Below are 24,237 nucleotides of genomic sequence, written 5' to 3' on the forward strand. Positions count from 1 at the left end.
TAAAACGACTAAACAAGATGGCAGCCTCCTGAACTGTAGCTGGGCCAGGTCGTATGTTACGGAATTGCATTTGTTAGTTACATATCCTGGCCGAATGTCAAATTAATAGGAATAATGACTCGGTAGATGCTAGAGTATACGCTGCACGTCTCTTTACGAATGGAAATTTACATTATTTAACATGACATTGTGGGATGACAACTTTCTACTCTAGCTAACATTAGCTAGAAGCTTGCTTGCTGATTCTGACATGTCAACAGTAATTACTGTACTGTCAATATGAAAGGGAGAACGGTATTTAGCTAACATATCGAAACAATTGTTTTGCAATGTCATGTATTTGCAACTTTAGATGTATCTCATCATTTATGCCATAAACAGATATATTGACGATCGTCCATTAGCCAGAACCTAACTCTTCTCACTAAGATAAAACTGATCTGATCTTAACATAAGTCCACAATGATCAACAGGCAGTCAATGGCAGGTTTTTTTCGACTCGCGTGCAATGGGTTGAGTCAACATGGAAAGAGGAATATTAGCCTTTTCTCCAACACATTGCCTTCGAATTGGAATAAAGTGGTTTCGGACGCAGAAAAAATCGTGGGCTATCCGACTTCATTCATGAGTCTCCGCTGCTTGCTGAGTGATGAACTGAGCAATGTAGCAATGCACGTGAGAAAACTGGTTGGAACAAAACACCCATTGCTCAATACTGCAAGGTAATTCTTCTCTCATCATCTATTCCGTTTATAACAAAAAAACGTTAAGAAGTATCCCTTTCTCAATAACAAACATAGGCTAGTTTCATATATGCAGCGACAGTATTGACACTTCCAGGTTGTCATTTCTACCTATACAGCGATGATGATGGTATTCAACTGATGGATGGTTGTCTTGGAAGTTTATGACAATGTCTGGATGGGGAAGTGTGTGTGCAGAGGACTTTGGGGCTGCCCATACAGTGATACAGTGGCAAACCATGTTCATCCTTATTATTGTGCATAATGAATCTTACCCCATGGAAATGATGGTTATGATTGATGCAGTTCTGAATAAATTGTTTCCTATATGAAACGTTGAATGTACATATGTTATCATAAACAAAATAAATGTTGTATGTATGTCAACAACATATAGTCCAGTTACAACAAGTCTTGTAAAGCCATTTTTAGCCAATGGATACTTAGTAAAATGTATGCATTCCTAGTTAGGGCACTTTTATTAATTACTTTCTTTCTCAGGGTAATGTGTATGTTTTGGTCTAAGAGCATAAGAGGTCTCACCTGCCCCAAATACTCATCTATCTGTAATGTTGGCAAACAGCACTTCTGACTCAGAGCAGAGATCCCCTCACAATTTCTTTGTATTTTTATAGACTTGTTGGCATTTGTTATGCTTACTTGGCCGGGGAAGTGTGACAGGAAAGGCAAGGAGAGAGACAGAGATGGGAAGACATGTAGCAAAGGGCTACGGCCGGATTCGAACCTACGCCTTATCTACATGGTATGCACACTGATCCAGTTAGCTACCAGGGCGCCCCATCAGCTCACCGTCTTGTAATTTTCCCAATTCATATCAATAATTTTTTTTCCTCAAATGTCGCTCCCCATGGCTTAAAAATTATGCTAAGTAACAAACAATACCAAAGAGGAACAGCATTTCATCAGTCAATCAAAAGAAAAACAGCCTACTAGGGTCGTTTCACTAGGGTACTACTTAATGCATTTAGCTATTCACATTTGAATGGTTATTTATAAATATGTTCCAGAATTTTCTTTTGGGGATCAACAAAGTACTCATGGTCTGTACGTGATGTATGGCTTCTCAGACAAGTGAAGAGATTTGAGCCATTTTTCCTCTGGTGTCATCTCTGCAATGGTGATGGATGACTTTTTTTACAAGAAAAGCGGGAAAGGGACAGGGAATGATAAAGAGTGTGCTAAAACCCGATCCTTACCATGCAGATGAGTGTGTTGGAAACAGTAGCCCAAGGGTGTAATAACCTATACACCTAAATCTGATATGACAATCCATTTGGGTGTTGTAGCACAGGGGGTGAAGTAGACCTCTGACAGTCTGACTCCTCACTGTCAGCTTGGGTTGGGTGGTTCGTATTTCCCCCTGTGTCTCTGTCCAAGACGCAAAGCGGATAAAAATATCCACAATAGCAGACAGGCAGACCCTCGTGGAGTTGTGTTTCGGTTTTTACTTTCCCTTCATTCTTAAAAACTGCAGCTCAGCTAACTTTGCCCCAAAGTCTGGAGTTACAGAGACAGAGGAAGACAGCAGAGGAACTTCAAGGGAAGACCTTGACAGACAGTTTGACTTTTCACTTGTTTTCAAATGTTTATTTTTTATTGTTCTCTTCTTTTTTTCCCCACAATTTGATTTCAAACCAAATCATGCTAAATTCCATAGTCTTGATAGCTTTGCTTAACTGTAGCTTGATTGTGAAAATAAAACGCTTGAGATGTTCTAAAAATAGAATAGTGAAGTTGTTTAGCTACAGTAAAACACAGCTGACTAGATCTAACCTGTATTTTAATCATCAACCAGTGGTTATGGGTGCATACATGGTACACAACAATATGGATGCTGCACAATGCTTCAGTTTTGGTCAGAAGGCAAAGTGTAATTACTGGTGACATAGATGTGCCGGCCATAGATGTAAAACCTTAAAGTCACAGTAAGGATGAACTTGAGTTAGCCTATAGGGGATGGCCATTGGAAAACTGCTGTGATGCTAAAAACTGTCCATTATAACCCCAAGTGCATTATAACCACATGTGGACAACTTCTATGTTTTATTTTTTGTCAATGAATTGTTCAGCAGGTGTGAGCATAGCTGCATCAATGTGATGCTCAGCCAGCTCCACAGTTCTCCAGTAGTGTTCTGATTGTGGAGCGTCTCTGAGCCTGGCATTCACCCTTGCCACACCCCTTTGCAGGAGGGTGGTTTTGATTGATTGATGCACCGTCATGTGCAGACTGGCATAAAATTAATCATGTGCCATCTTTGAGTCGTAGATAGGCCTCTCCCTCTGCAGCTTCTTTTTTTTATTGCAGACCTTTATTGAGGTAGTTGGGCTGTAGCCAATACAAGTGTTCTGATTGACTTTGTGGTTTTCCATAATTGTCATCTCAAATGCTGCAGAGTGACAATTGCCAGATAAACAAGCTGTCTCTCACATGTTTTAATTGTAGCGTAGCTGTGAAAGCTTATTTTACCCATCGTTGTGGAAGCGAAAAGTAACATCAGAAAGATGTGAGGGAAAAATCTTTATACCCACCCATAACAATGTGCTGTGTATGATATGACCGATGGATGAGTCATATTTGAGACATATATTGAGACATATTTGAATAAGGTTCATTTTATAATAACTAAATAATGACCAATAATAGGACAGAGGTTCACACAGGTACATCACCACTAAATATATTTTTGGATGATTGTTATCAGATTATATCCCACCGCATCTCCTATCCTCAGCAAGTCTCATCCTCAATCCCCAACATGCTGCTCACTCCAGCAGCTTCTTTCCTCCCCCGCCTCTATCTCTCTTTTTCCTCCCTGCCTTCTTTTTTCGCCTCCCTCCTATATTTTTCTTTCTACTCTCTCTCTTTCTCTCTCTCTCTATGTCTCCCTCTTTCTCTGTGTCTCCGTTAACCACCCCTCCCCCTCCATGTGGTGCAGGGCTGGGTCAAGGGGAGGGGTAGAAGGGGGGGTGTGTGTGTGTGTGGTGGTGGGGATGGTGTCTTGCGGAGACCGGTGTGTCTGGGCAGGAGCGGAGAATGGGCGTAGCCACACGTCTGCTCCGGCCCACTAACGAGAGTGTGATTCATGGCAGCGGGGGGGGTCCCTAGGGACAGGATTAGAGGTGCTCTGTCTAACTGCTCCCAGGGGAGGCCAGATATTTAATCTCCACATGCAGCAGCAGCAACTCCACAGCCGCAGACTGTGTGTGTGTGTGTTTCCACACATACCTTGCTGGTTTGCTTTAGTTGATCAATACGGCACTTCTCAAATGATTTAACATGTCTAAACTGTCTGCTTTTATTTAAAATAAGGGAAAAAAGGACTAGTTGGCTGCATTCTATTGCTTAAAATGCCCAGTAGATGTGAGAGACACTATGCTAATAAGGTAATGTGTGTGTGCTTGTGTGTGAGAGAGTACACCTCTCTCAATTTCTCCTTCTCTGTGTATGTCTCTCTCTCTCTTTGTCACATCCCAAACATTCTTTTATTCCTCTCTCACACTGACGTTCAGCAAACAAAATGGCTAATTGCTGCTTCATGGGAGTGACTCACAGACAAAGGTCAACACACTCATGAAGGGAACTGCCTTTCAAGATCACAATTAATTCCCTTCATTGTCAGATGATTCTGGGCAACGATGCAAATGCTATCACGGGAAATGAACGGTCTGAATGTTAAATGTGGATGCCATAGTTATGGATCATCAGTTTTATATACATCAGGGTTTACTGGTTGAAACAGAATCATTATTACCATATAGCTGTGGCATCTGTGTCAGTGGGGAGATCTCACAATCTAGATCAGAAAATATGTGTAAAGATAACCTTATGTTTCCTGCAACATCTTCTATGGCAATGCTGATCTGTCCCCTCCCTCTCTCCCAGGGGCTTTGTATATGACAGCAGAAACAACCTTCAGATGAGAGGGCTGGTCGTCCTACTCCTATCCAAAGCCGCAGGCCCGTGTCACCAGTCCTCTGATCTTTTGGCCCAGGACATGGTCAGTGGGATCTACCCCAGGTAAACGCACATCTGACACATTTACCCCAGGTATACTAACATCTACCCCATGTAAACACACATCTACCCCAGGTAAACATCCACCCACCCCACATAAACACACATCTACCCCAGTTAACACATCTACCACAGATACCCCATCCATGTACAGTCTGTCTCTATTACGTCTGAAGAGCTGAGCTGCTTTGTAGTGGCATCAGCATCATCAAGACCCCTCAGTTCACCAAGCGGAAATGTTAGTTTTGGGCTTGAACACAACTTTGCTGTACATCAGGAAGTTGGCCAAATTCAGAAACATTCACTGCTCAATACAGAACTCCTCAACTACTTCTTCAGTTATTATTGAATGAAGCCAATGCACCTCCATTGACCCTTGAAGTATGAACATCTATCCAAGTGTGTATCCATCATACTGTAGTGTTCTAGGTGGCAGAGCCCACTGTCCACACAGGAAATCCTCGTTTTGTCCCTGTCTTGTCATTGCTGGAAATAAATGGTGAAATGAAACATGCACGACAGGTAATCGTATCCTCCTCTCTGTGGTTATGATCCGTATCAGTTCCTGTAAATAAACCTCTTCATCACCATGTCAATCCACGGTTATTGAATGAACATGTGTTGGATATCAGGATCAAACAAGAGGTTATCAGAAGCAGGTGACTCCTTTGCATATCATTATCTTAAGCCTGAGCCATGCATGGGCCTGGCTTAGCACCCAAGCATGCACACAATTGCACAATGCATCCATAGATGATGACCACAGAACAGGGATTTTCCTGCTAGACTGATACTGTAGCCAAGCCAAGTGCTTACCAGAAGTGCCTGGTGTGTTTGGCATGGTAGTGCACCGACCGTCTGAATGGAGCTTTTCTTGGGAAAGGCACATACCACATATACCCAGTATGGACATGTCTTATGGAACTTTAGCATGAAGTTGTCTGTGTCCTCCAAATGGATTTAAAATGGGATCCAATATGTTTTCTGTCAGGATAGTTCTACTCAACACTTGCAGCAGTGTTTTGTAAATGTCTTACCTGTGCTGTGATGTGGCCAGGGCTGTATTTCTTGACTGAACAGAAATCCCAGCTGGATCACCTCACTTGCACTCTTTTTTAATATATATATATTATTCCTCTTGTCTATCTATCCCTATCTCCTTTGTCTGTCTTTCTATGTCTGTTCATCTCTTTCCCTCTCTCTAGCTCTCTCTCTCTTTCTGTGTCTGCCCCCTCATGTCACGCCCTGGCTCATTAGTGCCCGGGCTAGTGCTCTGATGGGGGGGCTGATTGATACCTCCAGCGGGATGCTCTCCTCCCTTCCGACAGGCAGCATTTGTAAAACGTCTCTCACTCAGGTGCTGGCTGCTGATGGCTCGCCGGGACACTGAACACGAGAGAGAGAGGGGGATAGAGAGGCCTGTATAGACAGATGAACAACTTGATGTGTGATCCTTGTAAAGGTAATTTGGGAAAGTTGATCACACAACCCAGTCTTGTGATTACACGTTGCTGTAGCCGTGCCAGTGGCCGTGCATTAGTGGTCAACAGGGAGTCTGATGAGCCCAAAGGACAGGCACCCAACACTGACTGGACCCATGCTTTATGTGACCTGATAGATTGACAAGCTACTTCACTGCTTTGTATGGCCACACGCACACACAAATCCAGAGCTTTATTTCATGGTAATGCGGACCTTGTGGTAGGAGGAAAATGGAACAGAACACTCAGGACAAGGGGCGTGGTAGGGGGCGGAACACCTCAGCAAGATGGCATCAGTTGCTATGCAACCAGGCACCAAAGCTATTTATATACAAGCCCCCTTCTCCCCTTTTTTCCTCCCCAGGCTCCACCGCTGCTATGAACTGTTCTGGGTGAAAGGGGGGGCTGGGGGTTTGGGGGTGGGGTAGCAAGAATTCTACAGGGCTTTTAAAGGAGGAAGCGTTTGGAAATTACAAATTGTCTGGCAAAATTACTCCTGGTACCAACTGTGTTATTTGTCTGTTTCTGTGCATTGTTTGGTGGAGCTCTTCAGTTCAATCTTTGTATTTTATTTTTTACTGCGGCTGACTAATAGCGGTAATGTCAGAAATGTTCCACCTTCATTTATTTACACATTTTAATTAATTGTATGTTTGCTATGACGATGCTGTTCCTTTCAGCTGAATTTCTGGAAGTATTTTTTTGTTAGTTGAACATGAATCATCTTTTTGCCACTTAGTGTTGACCCTTCTGGCCTCGTCCCATCAGCCTTGACCCATCAGGGAACGTGTTCAAGCCTTTCTCTAGCTCTCAATGCTGCAGCCGTGGCACACACCTTAACAGTGTATCCCCTTCATTGAATAGAATGTAAACCTGTGACTATAGACAGCGATGCACAGCCTTCATGGCTAGACTGTGGAGCTTCTGTATGGAGGTTGATTAAGATTGAATGACTGACTCTCAAAAGTAACATTTTGAGATTATATTAAGATATTTACTGCGTCATTTGAGTGGTCCTTCTGTGGTGTCAGTTACAACAAATTGTTAACATTGTTTTGCTCTGAGGTCCGAGGCCCGATTAAATCTTTAGTCACAGTGTCTTTATGAAACCAAACGTCCAAGCTCGGTGCTATCTGTTACCTCCTCATCATGACCTACTCATTCCCCATTCATGCGTAGACTTCCTCATTAATACAACCATCCATCTCTCCATCCTTCACACCCACAATCATCAATCCACCCATCAATCCATAATTCATCAATCTATCATTCATCATGCATTTTTCTATCCATCCTTCTTAAAGTTTAGATCAAGTGTTGTCATCAGCCAGTGATTAGCCTGGCACCTGCCCACCAGGCCCCCTGTGCTGGTCCCCAAGGTTGAGTCCAGGTTGTAGTGTTCACCCCCCGGATGCCACATGCCCCCAGTTCTGTATGTGAACAGGGAGCCGCATGGACACTGACCAAAGAAGAATGTTTTGGCTAACAAATTTGGGAAGGGCATAGCTCAGTGGTGGAGCAGATTGATACTGCAGATCAAGAGGTCTCAAATTCAAATTGCCATTTTGGATAAAAGCTACATGACTGGAGTTACAGACATGGATTTGTAGGTCCATCATGATCATAGACTCTTGACATACATACATGCATATAGTTCAGCTAACAACAAAGTGTGACACAGAGTTACTGTTGAGCATGTCTTTAACTTTATCTTTAAGTTTGTTTAAAGGTCTAGTGGTCTATTCCTTCTGAATCTGTCAGGGCTCAGTTCAGCAAGTGCAATTGTGGCTTTGCTCACAAAGGGTAGAATCAACTCCTCAAAGAAACCCTGGGGGGGACAATGGATGTGATTGAGAGGAGAAATTGATGACATTACCGCCACCATCGAACACGCAATTACCTGCTTGCCAGACACATGTGTATAGAGATGGGCGACTGTTATTGAAATATCTCATCAGGACATTTTCATACACCCGGTGAAAGATGGCTGTAAGTGGCCATCAGTGCACCCGTCCCTGTCTGGATGGGTCCCCCAGTCTTGCTGTGGCAGCCTCGGCCCATATGGAGTGGGACCTAATTATCCCCCTAGCAATGACTGAATCAACATTTGATTATATCCTCTCTAAGGCTGCATTAATAGGCTCCATTCAGAGGCCACTTTCCAGTTCTTTCGGTGATAATCAAGGTAGCTGTTATTTCCTGCTCCTGGCAGAGGCCGTGGATGGCTCACATCATTTCATCAATAAAAGCAAACAATTTTGCCTTTATTTTTTACATTTCAAGTTAGGAGATTTCCAAAATTGACACATGGGGTACATTCAATTGGGCTTCATTTCAAAAACAATCAGTAAATCTTTCTAATCGTAAAATCTTTTTATCATATAATTCAGATATGATTATACAGTGACTATCAGATCCAAGTAAGGTTATATAAAAACATGATTTAACAGCACTCTGTTTACCTTGCAGCCAGAGGAACTTAGCTGAAATCACAGAACTCATCCACACCGCTTTCCTGGTGCATCGTGGGATTGTTGACCTCAAAGAGTGGACCAATTCAGATGGCCCTCTGAAGGACATGCAGTTTGGAAACAAGATGGCAGTGTTGAGTGGAGATTTCTTGCTAGCTAACGCTTGCACTGGACTGGCCCAACTAAACAATACAAAGGTATGATGTTTCACTGCAGTGTTTCCCACCCACACTCCACCACCTGTGTTGATACATGATGATCGTGTTGCCTGACATTATTGTGGGCTCATAATAGCCCTCAGGATATTGATGAGATCACTAATAGTTATGACGGACAAATTCTAACAGCACTAAATGAGCACTAGAGTATCTGTGTCAGTTTGGCCCAAGTTGATTGAATCAACAAATCTATTCTCACTCAGACTGCTAGCTAGTGTGCAAGCAGACCAACACGTGCACACACACAGTCACTGTTGACAGTCCCATACTACACACAGACAAGGCTGTTTGTCTTGTTTTTATGTAGTTTTATTCCCCTGAATACATGCATAAGTTCTACTTTGGGAAAATCAGTGTGTGTGATGATGTGTGGAGTGCAGATGCACACCACAGATCATATCTACATATGTGCCGGCAACCCTTTGCTGACAGACTCTGTCACCACGCTCGACTGTCAGAATGTGGCTGCCTGAGTGGATCAAAATAACTCAATTTTCTTATGCTTCATGATCACCCCCCCCCCCCCCCCCCCCCCCCCCTCTTCTCCCAGGCCCCCGCCCCTACCACCACTGCCACTACCACCACATCCTCCAAACTTGCTCTTGGCTGGTATTGTGCTTAGTCAAATGTTCATGTGAAAAGTCAGTGGTATATAATGTAAGTGACAAGCATAATAGAGATTTCCCTTTTTCCAAAAATTTGAAAGAAGAATATTTGGAGAGTTGTTGCAACCAGGTGTTTGAGTTTAAAGGAAGGAGGTTAGACGTGATCACCAAAGCTTGGAAGGAACCAATAAAATAATACTATAAAGTGTGTTTGATTACACATGCAAGCCTAAAAGGTACCAGATATATTATAATTCAAAGTTTGGTCTTTGTCAATAATTGCCACTTATGTTTCAGTTCATTTCGGTATCCATTTTTAGCTAGATAGAAACTGGAACATGTTTGCTATCGCATTGATTATATAGACGATATCTTTATAATAAACATATCAGTGAGACAATATCTTGTAATGTGTCGACTTATGTGGACATGGTGTAAAGAAGGAAACCTGTAGTGCTCCCCCTTCTGGTAAAAAATGTATGGGTTAAAAATAAGTCATTAGTCTCTACTCAACTACCATGCAGATTTCATGGATAAGTCACCAATGTTGTTTTCTTAACCTTAACTGATTTCTTACAATGTGTGACAAGTCTACCCTCTCCATCTTGGACAGAGAAATATTCCTAATTCAATTGACTTGAGGTTTTATTAGTGTTTGTTGGCAAAAGTTTATATCCCTTTGGACTACGAAAACATGTTCATCTTTTAAGAAGCCAAATGAAGTGCCAAACCGTGTCTGTTTAATATTTTTCCTGATTATTGAGTGTTCATATGTACGGGTCATGTCAGGATTACCTGTAGATGCACTTTGAGGTTTATAAGCACCTAAAGCAAGTTTTTCTTTAAAAGAGTGATAGATCTGGATTATATGTCCTGGCCGTGAGAGGAATCCTAGGCTGGTGGTACTTGTATAAACGGTAAAGTAATCTCTGAACGCTCCTCCGGTTTCCCTCCCTCACAGACCTGTCGGCAAAACATGATCCGGCTAGATTTGGGAATGGAAGAGTGGGGGAGGTGGGGGTTGTAACATCGGATACTTTCCAAAAAAAGACCCCCTTCCCCCTTTTTTTCTTTTTTCAGGCTAGCAAATATGGCACATCTGGTAACACTGTAGGCACATTGTCCTTTATCGTCTTCTGCGTGGCTTAAGTTTCCCAAATATTTTCCAATGGTTTTAGCTGCCCAAAGGATACAGTGAGTCAATTTGGGACAGTAGGCGTGTCATCAAAGTCAAACAAAATGCACAGACATGTGCTTAAATGTATCCCACATTTTGGTGCATTCTTGCGTTGACTGTTAAAACAGATCTGCTAACTGAAACCTTGTTTGAGATTAAGATTGGGAATGATATCTCAAGCGGCAATTGGGGAAATATTGGGGTAGAACTACTTGATAAAATGTAGACATGCATGCCCCCTGTAAGAGGGACCGGGAAACTGCAGTCTTGTAAACTGTACAGTACTTACCCACACGTGGTAACAAACCTGCAAAAAAATGTATTTTGTGTAGTTTGGTTTTTGCCTGGCATTTTTATCTTCTGTTTGACAATGTTTAATAGCAGGCTCAGTTGGAATTACGTTTTACATCAAAGTTGTTCAAATGGGGGAAATCATTTGTTATATAACTATACAATAACATTTTCTGACAATTGTTGTCAGATGATTATGCTGATGTTTTGCTACTTTTTGGAAGGATTTCTGATAGTTGTATTTAGCTGTTCTTTTAGGTTCTGTGCTGATCCACACCTTGGTAAAAGTAAAAACAAAGTCGTTAGGAAACTAGGAATAAGAGCTTGACCACCAGATGTCCAATTTCTTGCTCCAAAGCCTCATTAACCCCCTTCAGCCCTCATGACATTTCCTTGCTTTGGCCCACCATCTGCCTTCAGCCTCTTCAGACTGGACACCTGATACAGGCTAGCTTTATAATACAGTTTCAACTGGAGGCCGTGATAAATAGGAGGCTAATTAACAAAGCTCAGTCTGGATATGCTTTATGAAAACAGCAGGACAACCTATCCAGCCTGATAACGAGCTGGCAGAGTTGAGGAATAAGAGCCTGTCAGTTTACAGCAGCCTTACTTGAAGATTCGATAACTGTGTACGCAGGCGTTGACTTGTCAAGGTTTAGAATGATAGCTGACCTGTTGACTGTAAAACCGGTGGAGGGGGTCATTTAGGAACACATTACATCCTTGGACAAACTCAAAGTAACGCTGGACCATGTTGTCCATTTGTAATAAATGGCATGTTTTACTTATATATATGTATAAATATATTCCATATGTATATATATATATATATAAGGAAAATTGGGGACACATGACCAGACAGATTGGCGTTGTCATTGTAGCTGTATAGTTAGTTTACGGTTTCCCTCCCCCACAGACCTCGTTGTCATTTCAGTCAGGTGGAAAAGTGTGCCCTTATTTCATACAAGCTGTTGCTTCCATTTTGAGTCTCTCTAAATGTCCCTGACAGGAAACACTTGGTGTCAACCTACACGTTTCACAAGCTTAAGTTGCACCTGAGATAGTTTACAGGCATAAGCCCCTCATAGAGGTGGGCTTGTTACTTGCGATTATTTAACCTTTTGAAACCCTGTGTAACCCTTGTGAAAGTATTAAAATTACGTTCATATTAAATAACTTGCTGTTTTTGCCAGGTAGTGGAGCTGATCTCCAGTGCCATTGGAGACTTGGTGCAGGGTATCTACTACGAGAACTCCAACGGTTTAGAGGTAAGGCAGCAGTTGTAAATACCTTAAAACTTATGCTCAGTTTTTTAAATGTAATTGTAATTACTCTTGCAACACTAATTACTACTTGTAACAACATTGTGTTAAAAGTAGTAAATTGTAGGTGAGAGGGTGTGCTGATGCTGAGGAACTGTGTCACTCCTAGGGTGTTGCCAGGGTTCCGATGTGTGCTGGGCCTAACAATGTTCTCCAGGTGTAACAATAAACAAAGCATACTGTCAGACAGTAAAGCTTAATTTTTCTAGTCTGATTTGGAACGTCTTTCGTCACACCTGTCTTGTCAAAGTTTGAATTCAAACTGATCTCTCAATTTGTTAGGAAGATTTGTTGTCATGTAACATTTCTCGTTTTCAGAAACTCATTTCACAACCAAGCTTGTAGAATCACTGGGTTAACAAGGATACAACCAATAAAAACCCACTAATGTAAAATGTTGGAGTAGAAACTAAGGAAGCTAACTACCAAGTGAGTGCCAGGCTCTGGGTTTTTTGCTTCTCTTCTTCTCAAAGAGACAGAATTGCCATCCTTAAAGTGCTTTGCAGAGGGCAGCACTACAGCAATGCTTATGGGCAGTACACCTACCAGGACAGGCAAAATCCCACCCTTAAATTAATATTTTAACCGCATCAGTCCCTGCAGAAGTGGAAATTTACAAGGGCAAGCCCAAATGTTATATATTCGCACATTTTTATGGACAGTGGTACTGAGGTTGAACTCATGATTATTGTCATTGTAATAAAAGTTATATTCAGTAAAATATCGATATATTAATAAATCGATATATATAAGGATTTTTTAATTGTTTATATAAATAATTAATGTAATAACTCTAGGTAAAAACAAGTATAAAACAATCCCTTGAATCAGTAACTGATTTACTTTATTCTTCAGATTATTATGTTATAATTTTTCTTCTTTTAGGAAAATGGTCTTACAGAAGACATCACTATGGCAACCTGGGAGGAACAAGCTTTCCTTTCCCATGGTGCCTTGCTGGCAAAGAGCTGCCAGGCAGCCATGGAGCTGGCCAAACACAATAAGGAGGCTCAGGGACTTGCCTTTAAATACGGCAAACACTTATCGCTGGGCCACAAGGTATTTATAACTAATACAACTAATGATGGAAAGATATTTTCTATATGAGCTTCCAATACACTTAGATTTACAGTATAGGGTCTAGAAATAATATTTTCTCATTAATGTCTTGTCCTCCTCAGTTGAACTCTGACCTGCTGCCGTTCCTGAAGAGCAGTGCAGGCGACTCCGTGGCCTTCAGTTTGACCTCTGCCCCCGTGATGTTCCACCGGCAGATAGTAGGACAGGAGGAATGGCGTAATCAGTTGCACCAGGTACTGTAGTGCTACAGCATCTGCATGGCTCAGCAGCAACAACATTCCTGTAAGCTACTACTATCTCCATGTACACACAAGGAGCTTGTGCTGGTTTTAGGTTAAGAAACAATCGCCTGGATAAAAAAACTTCAAAGGTTAGCCAAAGCAGTTGAATGCATTTTCTGGGAATTCATGGGGGGTTTTTTTGCCATAGAAATACAGAATTCCTTAAAACACCTATATTTGGGTGCCTTACTATCAAAAAAATGTGGAGATGGGGAAAAATGCATCTGGCACACACTATAGAAGTCAGTCTCACAACTGTCACCTGGGCTTTTGTCTGTTGTAATCTCCTCATGTCACTATCTTCCATGGAAGTAACTGTGGTTGATGAAAAGCTTGCTGTAGTGTCTAAAGGATTTGAAGCAGGATTGTCCACCCCTTCATCCCAGTTTCATTTAAGCAGCAGTCCAGGAGGATCAGTAAGAAACTACTGAATGAGAAATAATGCTACATCCAAGGACATTCTGTTTCTGTTCATGTTCTCTCTTTCACCAGGCAAGAACTATTGGAAGACGAGTGGATTATACAAAGGTGAGATGCAACAGTCTATTACAGTGCCATACAAAACAGCGATGTGATGATGTCAGACACATTCCCTTCCTTTGCAAACACTATGTATTTTACAAGAACAAAAACAACTGATCTCATAAAGGTTTAGGGGTGACTGGAATAAACACAGAGGTAGGTTGCTATTTGGTTTGAATCATCTACAGAGTGTGTGTATTCACTGTAAACTATTTTTAGTTTGGAAGTTAAGGTTCCAAAGTCAGTTGTAGAGAGCTAGAAGGTAGGGACATATTGGGGTGCAAGAAGAGACTGAGGCAACAGGGGAGGGGTCTGATCTACCCCGAGTGGTGGTGTGTGTGGAGTGAGTGGGGGTGGGGGGCAAGTAGATCTCTGGTCGCGTCTGAAACCAGATCAGGGGGGATAAGATACCATGGCCTATTTGTGGAGGAGACAGAGAGACTCGGGGACAGCGGCATTGTGAGAGAATCTCCTTCAGTAGGACAGAGGGAGGGGATACGGGAAGACGAAGCTGAACGACTCTTTATAGCCAAAGACGTTTTGTGTCTAGAAACATGGTAAAAATGGTTGTCAGAGATTAAATGGGGACGATATGCCTGCTAATGCTAATAACGCTAACAATGCATAATGTGTGACTACAGAGGCTGTATTGAACTTTCTCCAAATTGCTGTAATAACATGTAATACATCTGGAGGGTTAGAATTCCTTACTTGCCAATAAAGAATATATTTGTAAACCGTAGTGTGTTTTCCCCCCTTAAGTTCTAAATCCCTATACTATACATACTATACATACTATAAACTCCCTGAAAACCCCTGTAATCGTCATTGAAAGTTCATTCAATGTAAACAGGTGACCTAGGATTAATCGGCACAACTGATAACCCCTGAGTGTGTTTGTCTTCATGCTGACTCCACTAATTGAGTCGTTTATGTCAAGGTGTGATGATGACATTTACTTTACATTTACATTTAGTCATTTAGCAGACGCTCTTATCCAGAGCGACTTACAGTAAGTACAGGGACATTCCCCCCCGAGGCAAGTAGGGTGAAGTGCCTTGCCCAAGGATACAACGTCATTTGGCACGGCAGGGAATCAATCCGGCAACCTTCTGATTTCTAGCCCGACTCCCTCACCACTCAGCCATCTAACTCCCGCATGACGACTTGGTTTCAGCAGTGTTTATACAGGAAATGCAGAAAAGGGTTTCCTTTCACAAGGTTGTTCCAGGCTGTATTGATGGGGATACTTTGTGTGGTTGACCGCTCTGTGTATTGTATTGGGAGAGCTAGTTGGCATGGCACTCAGGCCGGGCATCATCAGCTGATGTGTCCACTGCAGGTGTGCTAATTGAAGGTTCAGACCTTCCCCTTCAGAGGACTTGAATACTGCATGCCTTCACAGCCCCGGACACATGCTCACACATCATGCGTTGCTATGTAACTGCATGTTGTGCAATTGTTGCCACCCTCCGTCATCCCCAGTGTCTCCATACTGTGTTTTGTATTGTCACTATAAGATAAGTGAATGCTAAGCTGGTATGCATGGTAAAGACCTGTGTAACATGCTGTGTCAACAGTGGGGTTTAAATCATTAGTGTCAGGTAAGAACACTGGGTAGTTACGGCTTGCCCTCTCAGGTCAATTTTTCACCACTAGTTTGCCAATGGGGATCAATGTCCACTACACTCAAATGACACTGTTAATAGTGTCAGCTATACATCACTTGAAGTCATAGACCTTTCCCTATAGACTAGCAGAAAAGGTTTTGGACAAGGTGATGCCAAGTATAGGCCATAGAGAGTCGAGTCTCAGAGTGCATCTTGGCCCTGCTTCCAAAGTGTACAGCCACATTAACGTAGCGTAGCAATGCTCTCTACCTGCGCTGTTTTTGAGAGAAGGCCCACAGGGGTTTTCACTCCCAGAATTCATTAGGATAAAATGCCTTTAGCAAAAAGATGTCCTGACGGAGTCAAGGCAAGAGGGCGGAAAACACCCAATTCTGGTATCTGGTATGCCTGTGCAAAACATAAGTGGTTTTTTAAGCACTTTGTTTTGTGACTAAATTTGTGGCTTGTGTGACACTCTTCAACTATCATTAATAGTGACACCTGTTGGAGAGCCCCTAAAAATACAGAATTGTTTTAGGTCAGCTTACTGGACCATGTCCAAAAGAAAAAGGGTTCACAGAACTGGTTCGCAAAAACTGGCCTCTTGTTTCCTCCAAGCTCAAATAGGTTGTTGGACAGTGTACTCGAAACCAATATCTGGAGAACATCAGGAATCGGCTGTTTTATATACATCAGATTTTTACTGCAGGTTACAGTAGAACCAAGTGGAGGTATGCATGTCTTCAGCTGTAGACGTTCTGTCTTTTTTAAGACTTATCTACACAGCCATGTCTGTACCCAACCACCATCCTACCAACATGACATATTCAGCCCTTTAGAAGAACATGTGAAGGTTTAATCTGCAGTGCACAACTCCTGAAGTCACATTGGATTACCCACAAGTTTTGATTTACCCACTTAAGCATCCACCCTCGAATTTCAAACAAATAACCTGTTGGTTTGTCTGAAAACACATCCTGGAATTACTCTTCTTAAATTGTTTCTGCATTTGAGATATATAATAGAGATATATGATCATATATAATTCAGCATAGGTCATTGGGTAAAGCGGCTGTTGCCTCCAGCCTTTAGGGTGTATTTGTAAAACACCCAAATTGTGTTGTGATGCAATCCCCATGTAAATGCCAGCAACAAGCATAACACTAAACTTTTCACTGTGAAACAGTTTTCAGGCGAGCCTGTCACAAGAGACTACTGGTCTTATAAAAGCTACTTTCCTGTGACACAGATATGTACTTTAAACATACATGGGGCCAGTGGAGAAACTAATGGTATGGTGTTCTCTCAACAGCTGTGGGCTACAATCAAGTCAGAGAAAGGTGTGAGTTCGGCGGAGGACCTGTGTCATTACCATGGTGACAAGGCTATGGAGGCCATCCAGGCTTTCCCATCCTCAGAGGCTCGCTCTGCCTTGGAGAAGATTGCTTGTGCCGTCACCAAATTCTGAACTTATTTTTGAAGGTTTGTCTCCTATTGTCTTGGATAAAAGTATGTGACCAGCTGCTAATCCTTCAATCCCCCCCAGAAACGTCCATGTTAATGTCGGTTTCTACTTGGCTATGCCTCATGAGACTGCCTCCCACAGTCATTCGGTCAACCAAGAAATTATACTGCAGAATACACAATCATTCGCGCAATGATGCTCTATTAAAAACAATGATCCCGTTTCATATGTTTCTGTATGTTTCTTTAGACTCTACTTATTGCTTCATTGTGCCGCCTTGTTGGACAGCAAACTAAAACCAGGAGGGGAGAGGTCACATAGCTTCCCTTGGCCCTGCCATGGGCACACTCCAAGCTTCTCCAGCAGTAATTATTAATGAAGGCCCCGTTCCCGCGACCTGAGCAAATGGACAGGAAATGCAGCGGTATTGATTGGGACGCTGCACAGGCTGGCGCCAGGGTGCTGGCCTGTGGTTACCCAGGCGCTCTCCACGGGGGACAGCCAAGGTGTGAACCTGGGTGGAGGCGGGGACGTCACCGCCAACCACCAACCATAGTAGGGTCTGTCTGTCACTCGCAGCCCCGCCTGAAGGGCATGGGGTGGGATGGAGAGGAGAGTCAGTGGGAAAGACAAGAATTTCAGGGAAAGGGTGTGTAAGGGTTTTGTAACTGCATTTTCAGTTCACATTTCTGTCTCAGTCTGTGTTGTAGTCCACTCCACCTCGTGTTCCTGGCTGGCTGCTTCTGCAGCAGGTACATAATATAGCCGGGCAAGCCTCTGGCCATTGATTAAATATTTATTGTTGCCTTGAGCGGACAAGAAGAAAGTTAAAGGGACCAAACTTAAAGAAGAAAACAGGAGAGGCTTTGGGTCTTAATACATGAACTAAAGTTTTATTTTTAAATAAAGTATATATTAAGGTACCAACAGGTGTTAGGATGCTTTATACAGTGGAAGGAGTTATGTGGATGCAGGTGTTATAGTGTTGCATGGCTAAACAGTTAATGTTGAGTGAATAAATTATTTTCAAGGTGTGCAGGGTGGCCAATTGTACAGTAGTCAATTTAGGTGGTTTAAAGTGCCCTGTGTTTTATTTAAGTACATAGATACTTAAATATAGGTACATGGAGAAAAATGTGAGACTTGTATAACAGTTTTCCACATATGTAATTGTTGTGTCATTTACATATTTCCTCTACCACAAAATGGCTTACTAACACAGTGGAGATAAGACCCTCCAGGCTAGTGAAGGAGAGGAAGTATACATTGTAAACGCCTCTGCAGCCAACAAGAGCCACAGCACAGCATCATGTTATCATACAGCTGAAACAAAACACCGTCTGTCTTGTTCATGGCCAGGATTTTGTGGTTTGACATTCTTCACGTCCTGAGTGCTAGGTTGGCATGAGATCTGCATGTACATAAATATCATTGAGGTGGTAACAGCAGACCAACCCCCATAGACACACACACAGTCCTGTGTGGTGTAATTCCAGCTGGTATGCTGTGGAGAGAGCAAACGCAGCACAATAGATTGTGTTACAGTGTGACTCACTGTCTAGCATGGACACTTGATGATGTTTTTGAAAACTGAAATGCAAAATTGCCCACCATGTAGAATTATATCACTTTCACCGCTGACAAATCTGTGAATTGCTCTTTTTCTCTGCTTCATAACGTCACATACTATTTTTACAAAGAAAAGTTTAGTTGTGAATTCCCATTCATGAATGTAAAGCTAAGCCACGGACGGGTACAACCAAACAAGGAAAAAAGACGAGTGAGAATGTGATTCTAACTTGATGTGAGGCGCAAGATCACAATAAAGATTCGTTGGAAATCGTGTTAAACTGCTGAAGACCTTTGCAAATAATCTTTTTGTGGAACAATTAGCGGATGTGTAAAAGGAAATCGACAATTTTGTTAAATTATGTTACACTCTCAATTAGTCTCGTTATAAATGACCTATCGGTGAACACCTGTTAATGGCATCACATTGCTGACGGTGATGGATGAAATGATTCACTCCAATAGGAACAAAATGCTCTTTCTCTCTTCTGCAGACACGAGCATATTGCCCAAAAATGACACTTTAATGAGCTCTGCTCAGTGTTAAGTGTTGAATCCCAGCCCTCGTCGCAAGCTCTCGCTCGAGTGACCCCCGACATGGATTTTCCGCGCAGGTCTCACGCTTCATTGGCTGACAGATAAGACTGCCACTGAGACAGCTCATTACCCAAATAATGACTATTGCACCATCGTAACAGTAGTTACATTCTCTTGTTATATCCTCCCCATACTGAGACGCTTGTGGTTGGTGACAGACATCGGCTTCTTGAGTGTGTCAACAATCTCTTAAACAAAAAGCAAAGAAGGGGTTTCCACCATTGGGATTCCGCTTTTCTTTCAATGTTGTTAAGCAGCCTGATTATTCTATAAAATCTTTTTATTAAAAGAGCCATTATACGACTGTCTCATTTCCACAGTGGTGTCACGTTTGATCCTTTCCGAGAAAAGTTGTGCCTTCGTGCTTGTTATTGTAATGATAGCCTCATTTGACCAAAGTCGCGGTCGTGTCTAGCACATCAACCACACATTTCTAATTTGATAGCCTACAAATGTTATTTATTTAAAATGTTTACAGCTGTGCCTAGTGAGACATGTTGTGAGTAATAAATGTAGCATGCATAGACCTATAAAATGTTTTGAACACTGCTCCGATCTCAGTGAAAGTACACATTGGCCTATGTGTGCTGTCCAGGTGCACGGGGGAAACACCCAGGACCTGTCCGTGGTGCTGAAATCAGTTTACTAATCCACTTTGCTGACAGTTTCAATAACTCAGAAATAAATGTACATGAACTATGTATCCCCATGCATTTTCAAGGCTACATTTTTAAATAGCATTTATCCAGTTGCCTCATGAGGTGTCTCAGTCATACGGGTCTTAATGATGATCTTGTAGAATGTGGTCACCTTGCTCAATATGTTTTCTGTTCCTGTTTTTTTTATGGCCTACCAGCCACCTTGGACTTTTCCTCCTTGTGCCACTTATTGGTAATGTTGACCTGATACTGTAGGTGGACTCTGGAGTGTTATACCTTTCTTCCAGGACAGCCCAGTCCACCTCTTCCTCTCTTCCAGACAGGAGGGCCCAAACTGCCTTTCTCTTGCTGGCCTGGATGGGACCAGCCTGGAGACTGAACTCCTCCTCTCTGGCTGCAAGCTCTCTGGCCTCCACAGGGGGGCGTCAAAGGAACAGAGGTCTGTAGAGGTGGCTACATTGACCAAACCTCCTGCCAGTTTACCACAAGGTTCCTCTCTCAGTTGTGCCAGTCTGTCTCTGGTGAGCACATCGGTTTGTTGTACCTACATTCAGATCAGAGAGCCCTTGTATAAAAGCATGATAACCAGTTTTCCATGCTGACTTCGGATGCTTGTTGAGGCCACTTGTTAAACATAATAGGAATAATAATGTATTGATTGAGACACTTTTATCTGATGTGATATATGAAGGGGGATTTGAACTGCAATCTCATGTTCTCCTGTAAACATTTGAGCAGCTGCTGATGGTTGTTGTGTTCATGATCATTGAAATCTGTCTGACGAATCCATGGTTGCATGTAAACCTATCAGTTATATGTTGTTTAGTTGTGGAAACTTGTGCTGCAAATTGTTTTTGATGTTTGTCAATAACATACATTACATGTCATTGCATCATGCTAAGAAACCTATGATGTCATAATTGCAGTGAATTGTAAAGTGCCAAAGTCATAATTAAACTTTAAAATCAGAGATAAGAGCTACAACACTAGTAATACTAACAGAGCAAGCATTATACATAATGAACAACTGGGATGAAGGTAGGGATGAAGCATTGATTTGGCTTTCTTTATAAAACGTGTTATACATTCATTCTACATACATTCTATGTATAACTTTACATTCATCAGCATCATTTCTTTTCTGTATTTCACAGATGACCCAATTTTTCTGGATGCAAATATTCCTTTGATCAATGAGAGGACTTTCCCTCAAACTCTCTCCCGTCTTCCCCTCACCAACAGCAGAATCTGGCCCTGTAACCCCCCTGCACCTCCTTCTGCCCCCGTCTGGGATAGACCGGATGGTGAGGGGGGCTATTTGTTGCAACTACTTCCAGGTAAATGCAAGATGTAATTCCAAAACTGTTTTTCATATTCCCCAAAAATGTACAGAATATGTATATGAATGGTGCATGACCCACACAACCAAAATCTTATATCTCTACCATTTCTTTCTTACTCTTTCCTCCTACACTTAGCCAGTGAAGCTGCTACTACCTCTGTGTACCGTGGATTGAGGCCCTGGGAGTCTTCTGAGCTGATGCCTGAGACCATCATCTCCTCAGGGGGGCTGGATGTGAAGCTGCTTCAGCCTGGCACCGACCATCTCCAAGCCTCCTATATCCTGAGCTTCACTAATCAAATAGCTAATGAAACGTGCTACCATTGTGTTGGGTGCCAGCTGCTGTGTCCCTGTCTGACTGCCCTTCAGGCTCACCTGATGTCCAGCTGGGAGCTCAATGGGGGCTGTAGCATCATCTACGAGGCTCTCGGAATGAAAAAGCCAACCGAAGCACTGGTACAGAAGCCTTTTACGGCTCCTTGGCCTCCTGTCTGGCTATCATACTTTTCCATGACTTCTCATGGTTTTTCCAACACTAAGAAAGGGGATGGAAAAGAAAAGAAATGTGTTCCTAGGAAGAGAGGGAGAGAAGACCATAGGTCCACCACTGTTCAGTCTCCGCTTGGACCCACCAAGTTTTGGAGGGGAGAGGAGAGGCAGTCTGGGCCTGCTAACAAGAGGGGAAGGGAGGAGTTCAGAAGCCCCAGTCCCCCTTCCAGGAAGATAGCCAGGAGCAGCCTGCAGGACCTCTCCACTCTGTGTAAAACCACCAAGAGGCTCAGGGAGGAGGTGGAGAAAGAGGAGACTGTGATTTCTAGAAAGAGGTCTAGGAAGACAAAGTACCTGATACCTGACTGTTAAGATTTGAAGTTTGGATTAAATCATAATATAATTGATAATAATGTATTCATCCCATTGGGAACATTTAATAAATAAAATGTAATTGCAGAAATAAATTTTGTTTAGGTCATTTAATATGTATGTGCTTAAGGGCTCAGGTCTTCTTTTGACCATGCTACAAGATGTTCCCCCCAAAAAACTCCCAAAACTTGGGCTTAGGTCTACTTGGTTAAACTGTCCACTAAATTACATTTTGTTGTTCTTGGTATGATCGTTTTTTGGCAGTTTTTTGTTGTTTGTGCTGCAGAGTTTTTGTGCTGCTGGTTGGACGTCGCTCCGTTGGGGTGAGTTAGTGTTTGGTTTGGCAGGGAGAGTCTGTTCTGTTTTTCCCCTGGTAGGCATAGCGGAGTGGTACTTTCGGGACACGCCGTTTTTTGTTAATTTTGTTTGTTATTTTTGGGCGTCACTGTGGTTGGAGCATTTGTCTCGGGGGTTTGGGGGAGGTCGTCAGCTTGCTGGTTGCCTTGTTTCCACTCCAGCGGGCTAGAGTGCTTAATTACACACCACTACGCCCTTGAAGACTAGGGTTGAGCTAGCTGTAGTGGGGATCCTCTCCTGTTGGGCCGGACGTGGACCGACATTTGCTGGTTGTTGGGGTGGAAGGCCGACCTGGAGTTCGTGGAGCTGTTGCAGCTACAACTCAAACTGGCCAGAGAACGTAGGTTTCGGGTAGGGGTTGGGGAGGTGATGGTTCCTCTGGGTTTGCTGGGGTGGATCGTCGGTGGGCCGAGACTGGTTTGACATGGTGGGCAATTTGCGGCAGCATCCCAAGTTGTGAGAGCGATCCGGAGACCTTTTTTTTCCTCTCTGTTTGAGCACGTGGCTGATGCAAGTGAATGACCTGACTCGGAACGCACACTCATACTGCAGTGTGTGCTTACTGGGAAAGCCCAGGAGGCTTATTCAGCCCGGAGCAGTGCAGAGAGTGAGGACTATAGGGCGGTAAAGTCTGCTGTTCTTCGGGCTTATGAGTTGGTTCCTGAGGCCTATAGACAACGCTTCAGGACGTGAAGGATGACTGAGGGGCAAACACTTAAATCATGGCTGAGGGCATGCAGCACAGAGTAACCGTATAGATTCTATGCGGCAGGGGCCCCTGGCAGTGGCGGAAAAGGCTTGAATCGGGTGAAGGAGAAGTGACGATGGATGAAGATGACCTGTGACCTGGGCATACCCTGTCCACGCGCTTGGAGCCTTTCAGACACCCAAACAGTGGGAGAAAGGTGGATGACTGGGATTTGGAGGTTCCTAAACCCATACTTATTATCGGAGACTCCAACCTGTCACACTAATCCAAACCCACACCCTATGGATATTAATCTCAGGAAGGTACATCAAACTGTCACTCGACATGTATTAAATGCATGCTTCGGTTATAAAAAATACATATCAATACACGCAAATCCAAACAAAGTGGAGACACCCACTCATGACGTGTTAAATAAAAAACCTTCCTGCAGTCCAAATAACCCTAACCCTGGTTTAATCAATTGAAAGGGTACACATCTTAAAAGGATACCTTTGTATCAAGGTCTGAAATCCCCCCAAATGTCAATTTGAGCCAACCAATGTTCAAACTTGGCATCAGCCGTCTCTGTTGTCCAGTGGACCGGAGTCTGTCGATTCCAGTCAGGAACTGAGATTGACTGGTTCAGTATCTCAAGTCAAGATTGCTGTTCACTCAATCTGCCTGAATAGTTGACAATGTGGACAAAGATCTCTGCACAGGGGAAGATCTCTGCACAGGGGAACATTTTCTGGCTAAACTTTAGCAGTTGAGCCAACTGTCTACAGGTCGTATTGGGTACCTGTTTACAAAGGCAGTTGTTGAGGCCTGTGGCCAGGATAAGTTTTCCAACACCTGG

The 24,237-nt window shown here is 42.9% G+C and overlaps 1 protein-coding gene across 5 annotated transcripts; it reads left to right on the forward strand.

Annotated features, from left to right (window-relative positions):
• pdss2 (prenyl (decaprenyl) diphosphate synthase, subunit 2) lies at positions 1-22,344 on the forward strand. Of its 5 annotated transcripts, XR_006955848.1 has the most exons (11): positions 1-722; positions 4,648-4,782; positions 8,730-8,928; positions 12,219-12,293; positions 13,233-13,406; positions 13,529-13,660; positions 14,201-14,236; positions 17,153-17,322; positions 20,450-20,651; positions 21,285-21,467; positions 21,609-22,344. XR_006955848.1 is itself a non-coding variant. In XM_047017436.1 (9 exons), the coding sequence occupies exons 1-8, from the start codon at positions 463-465 to the stop codon at positions 17,306-17,308; spliced, it is 1,167 nt and encodes a 388-aa protein (XP_046873392.1). In that variant the 5' UTR covers positions 1-462; the 3' UTR covers positions 17,309-17,322; positions 20,450-21,278. The 5 variants fall into 5 exon arrangements, 4 of the variants coding, with proteins under 4 accessions (XP_046873392.1, XP_046873391.1, XP_046873388.1 ...); XM_047017436.1 differs by lacking the exons at positions 21,285-21,467; positions 21,609-22,344 and having other exon boundaries at positions 20,450-21,278; XM_047017435.1 differs by lacking the exons at positions 20,450-20,651; positions 21,285-21,467; positions 21,609-22,344 and adding an exon at positions 17,555-19,361.
• The last annotated feature ends 1,893 nt before the right edge of the window (positions 22,345-24,237 follow it).

The sequence above is a fragment of the Hypomesus transpacificus genome, chromosome 3 (assembly GCF_021917145.1).
Source record: "Hypomesus transpacificus isolate Combined female chromosome 3, fHypTra1, whole genome shotgun sequence".
NCBI classification, from domain to species: Eukaryota; Metazoa; Chordata; class Actinopteri; order Osmeriformes; family Osmeridae; genus Hypomesus; species Hypomesus transpacificus.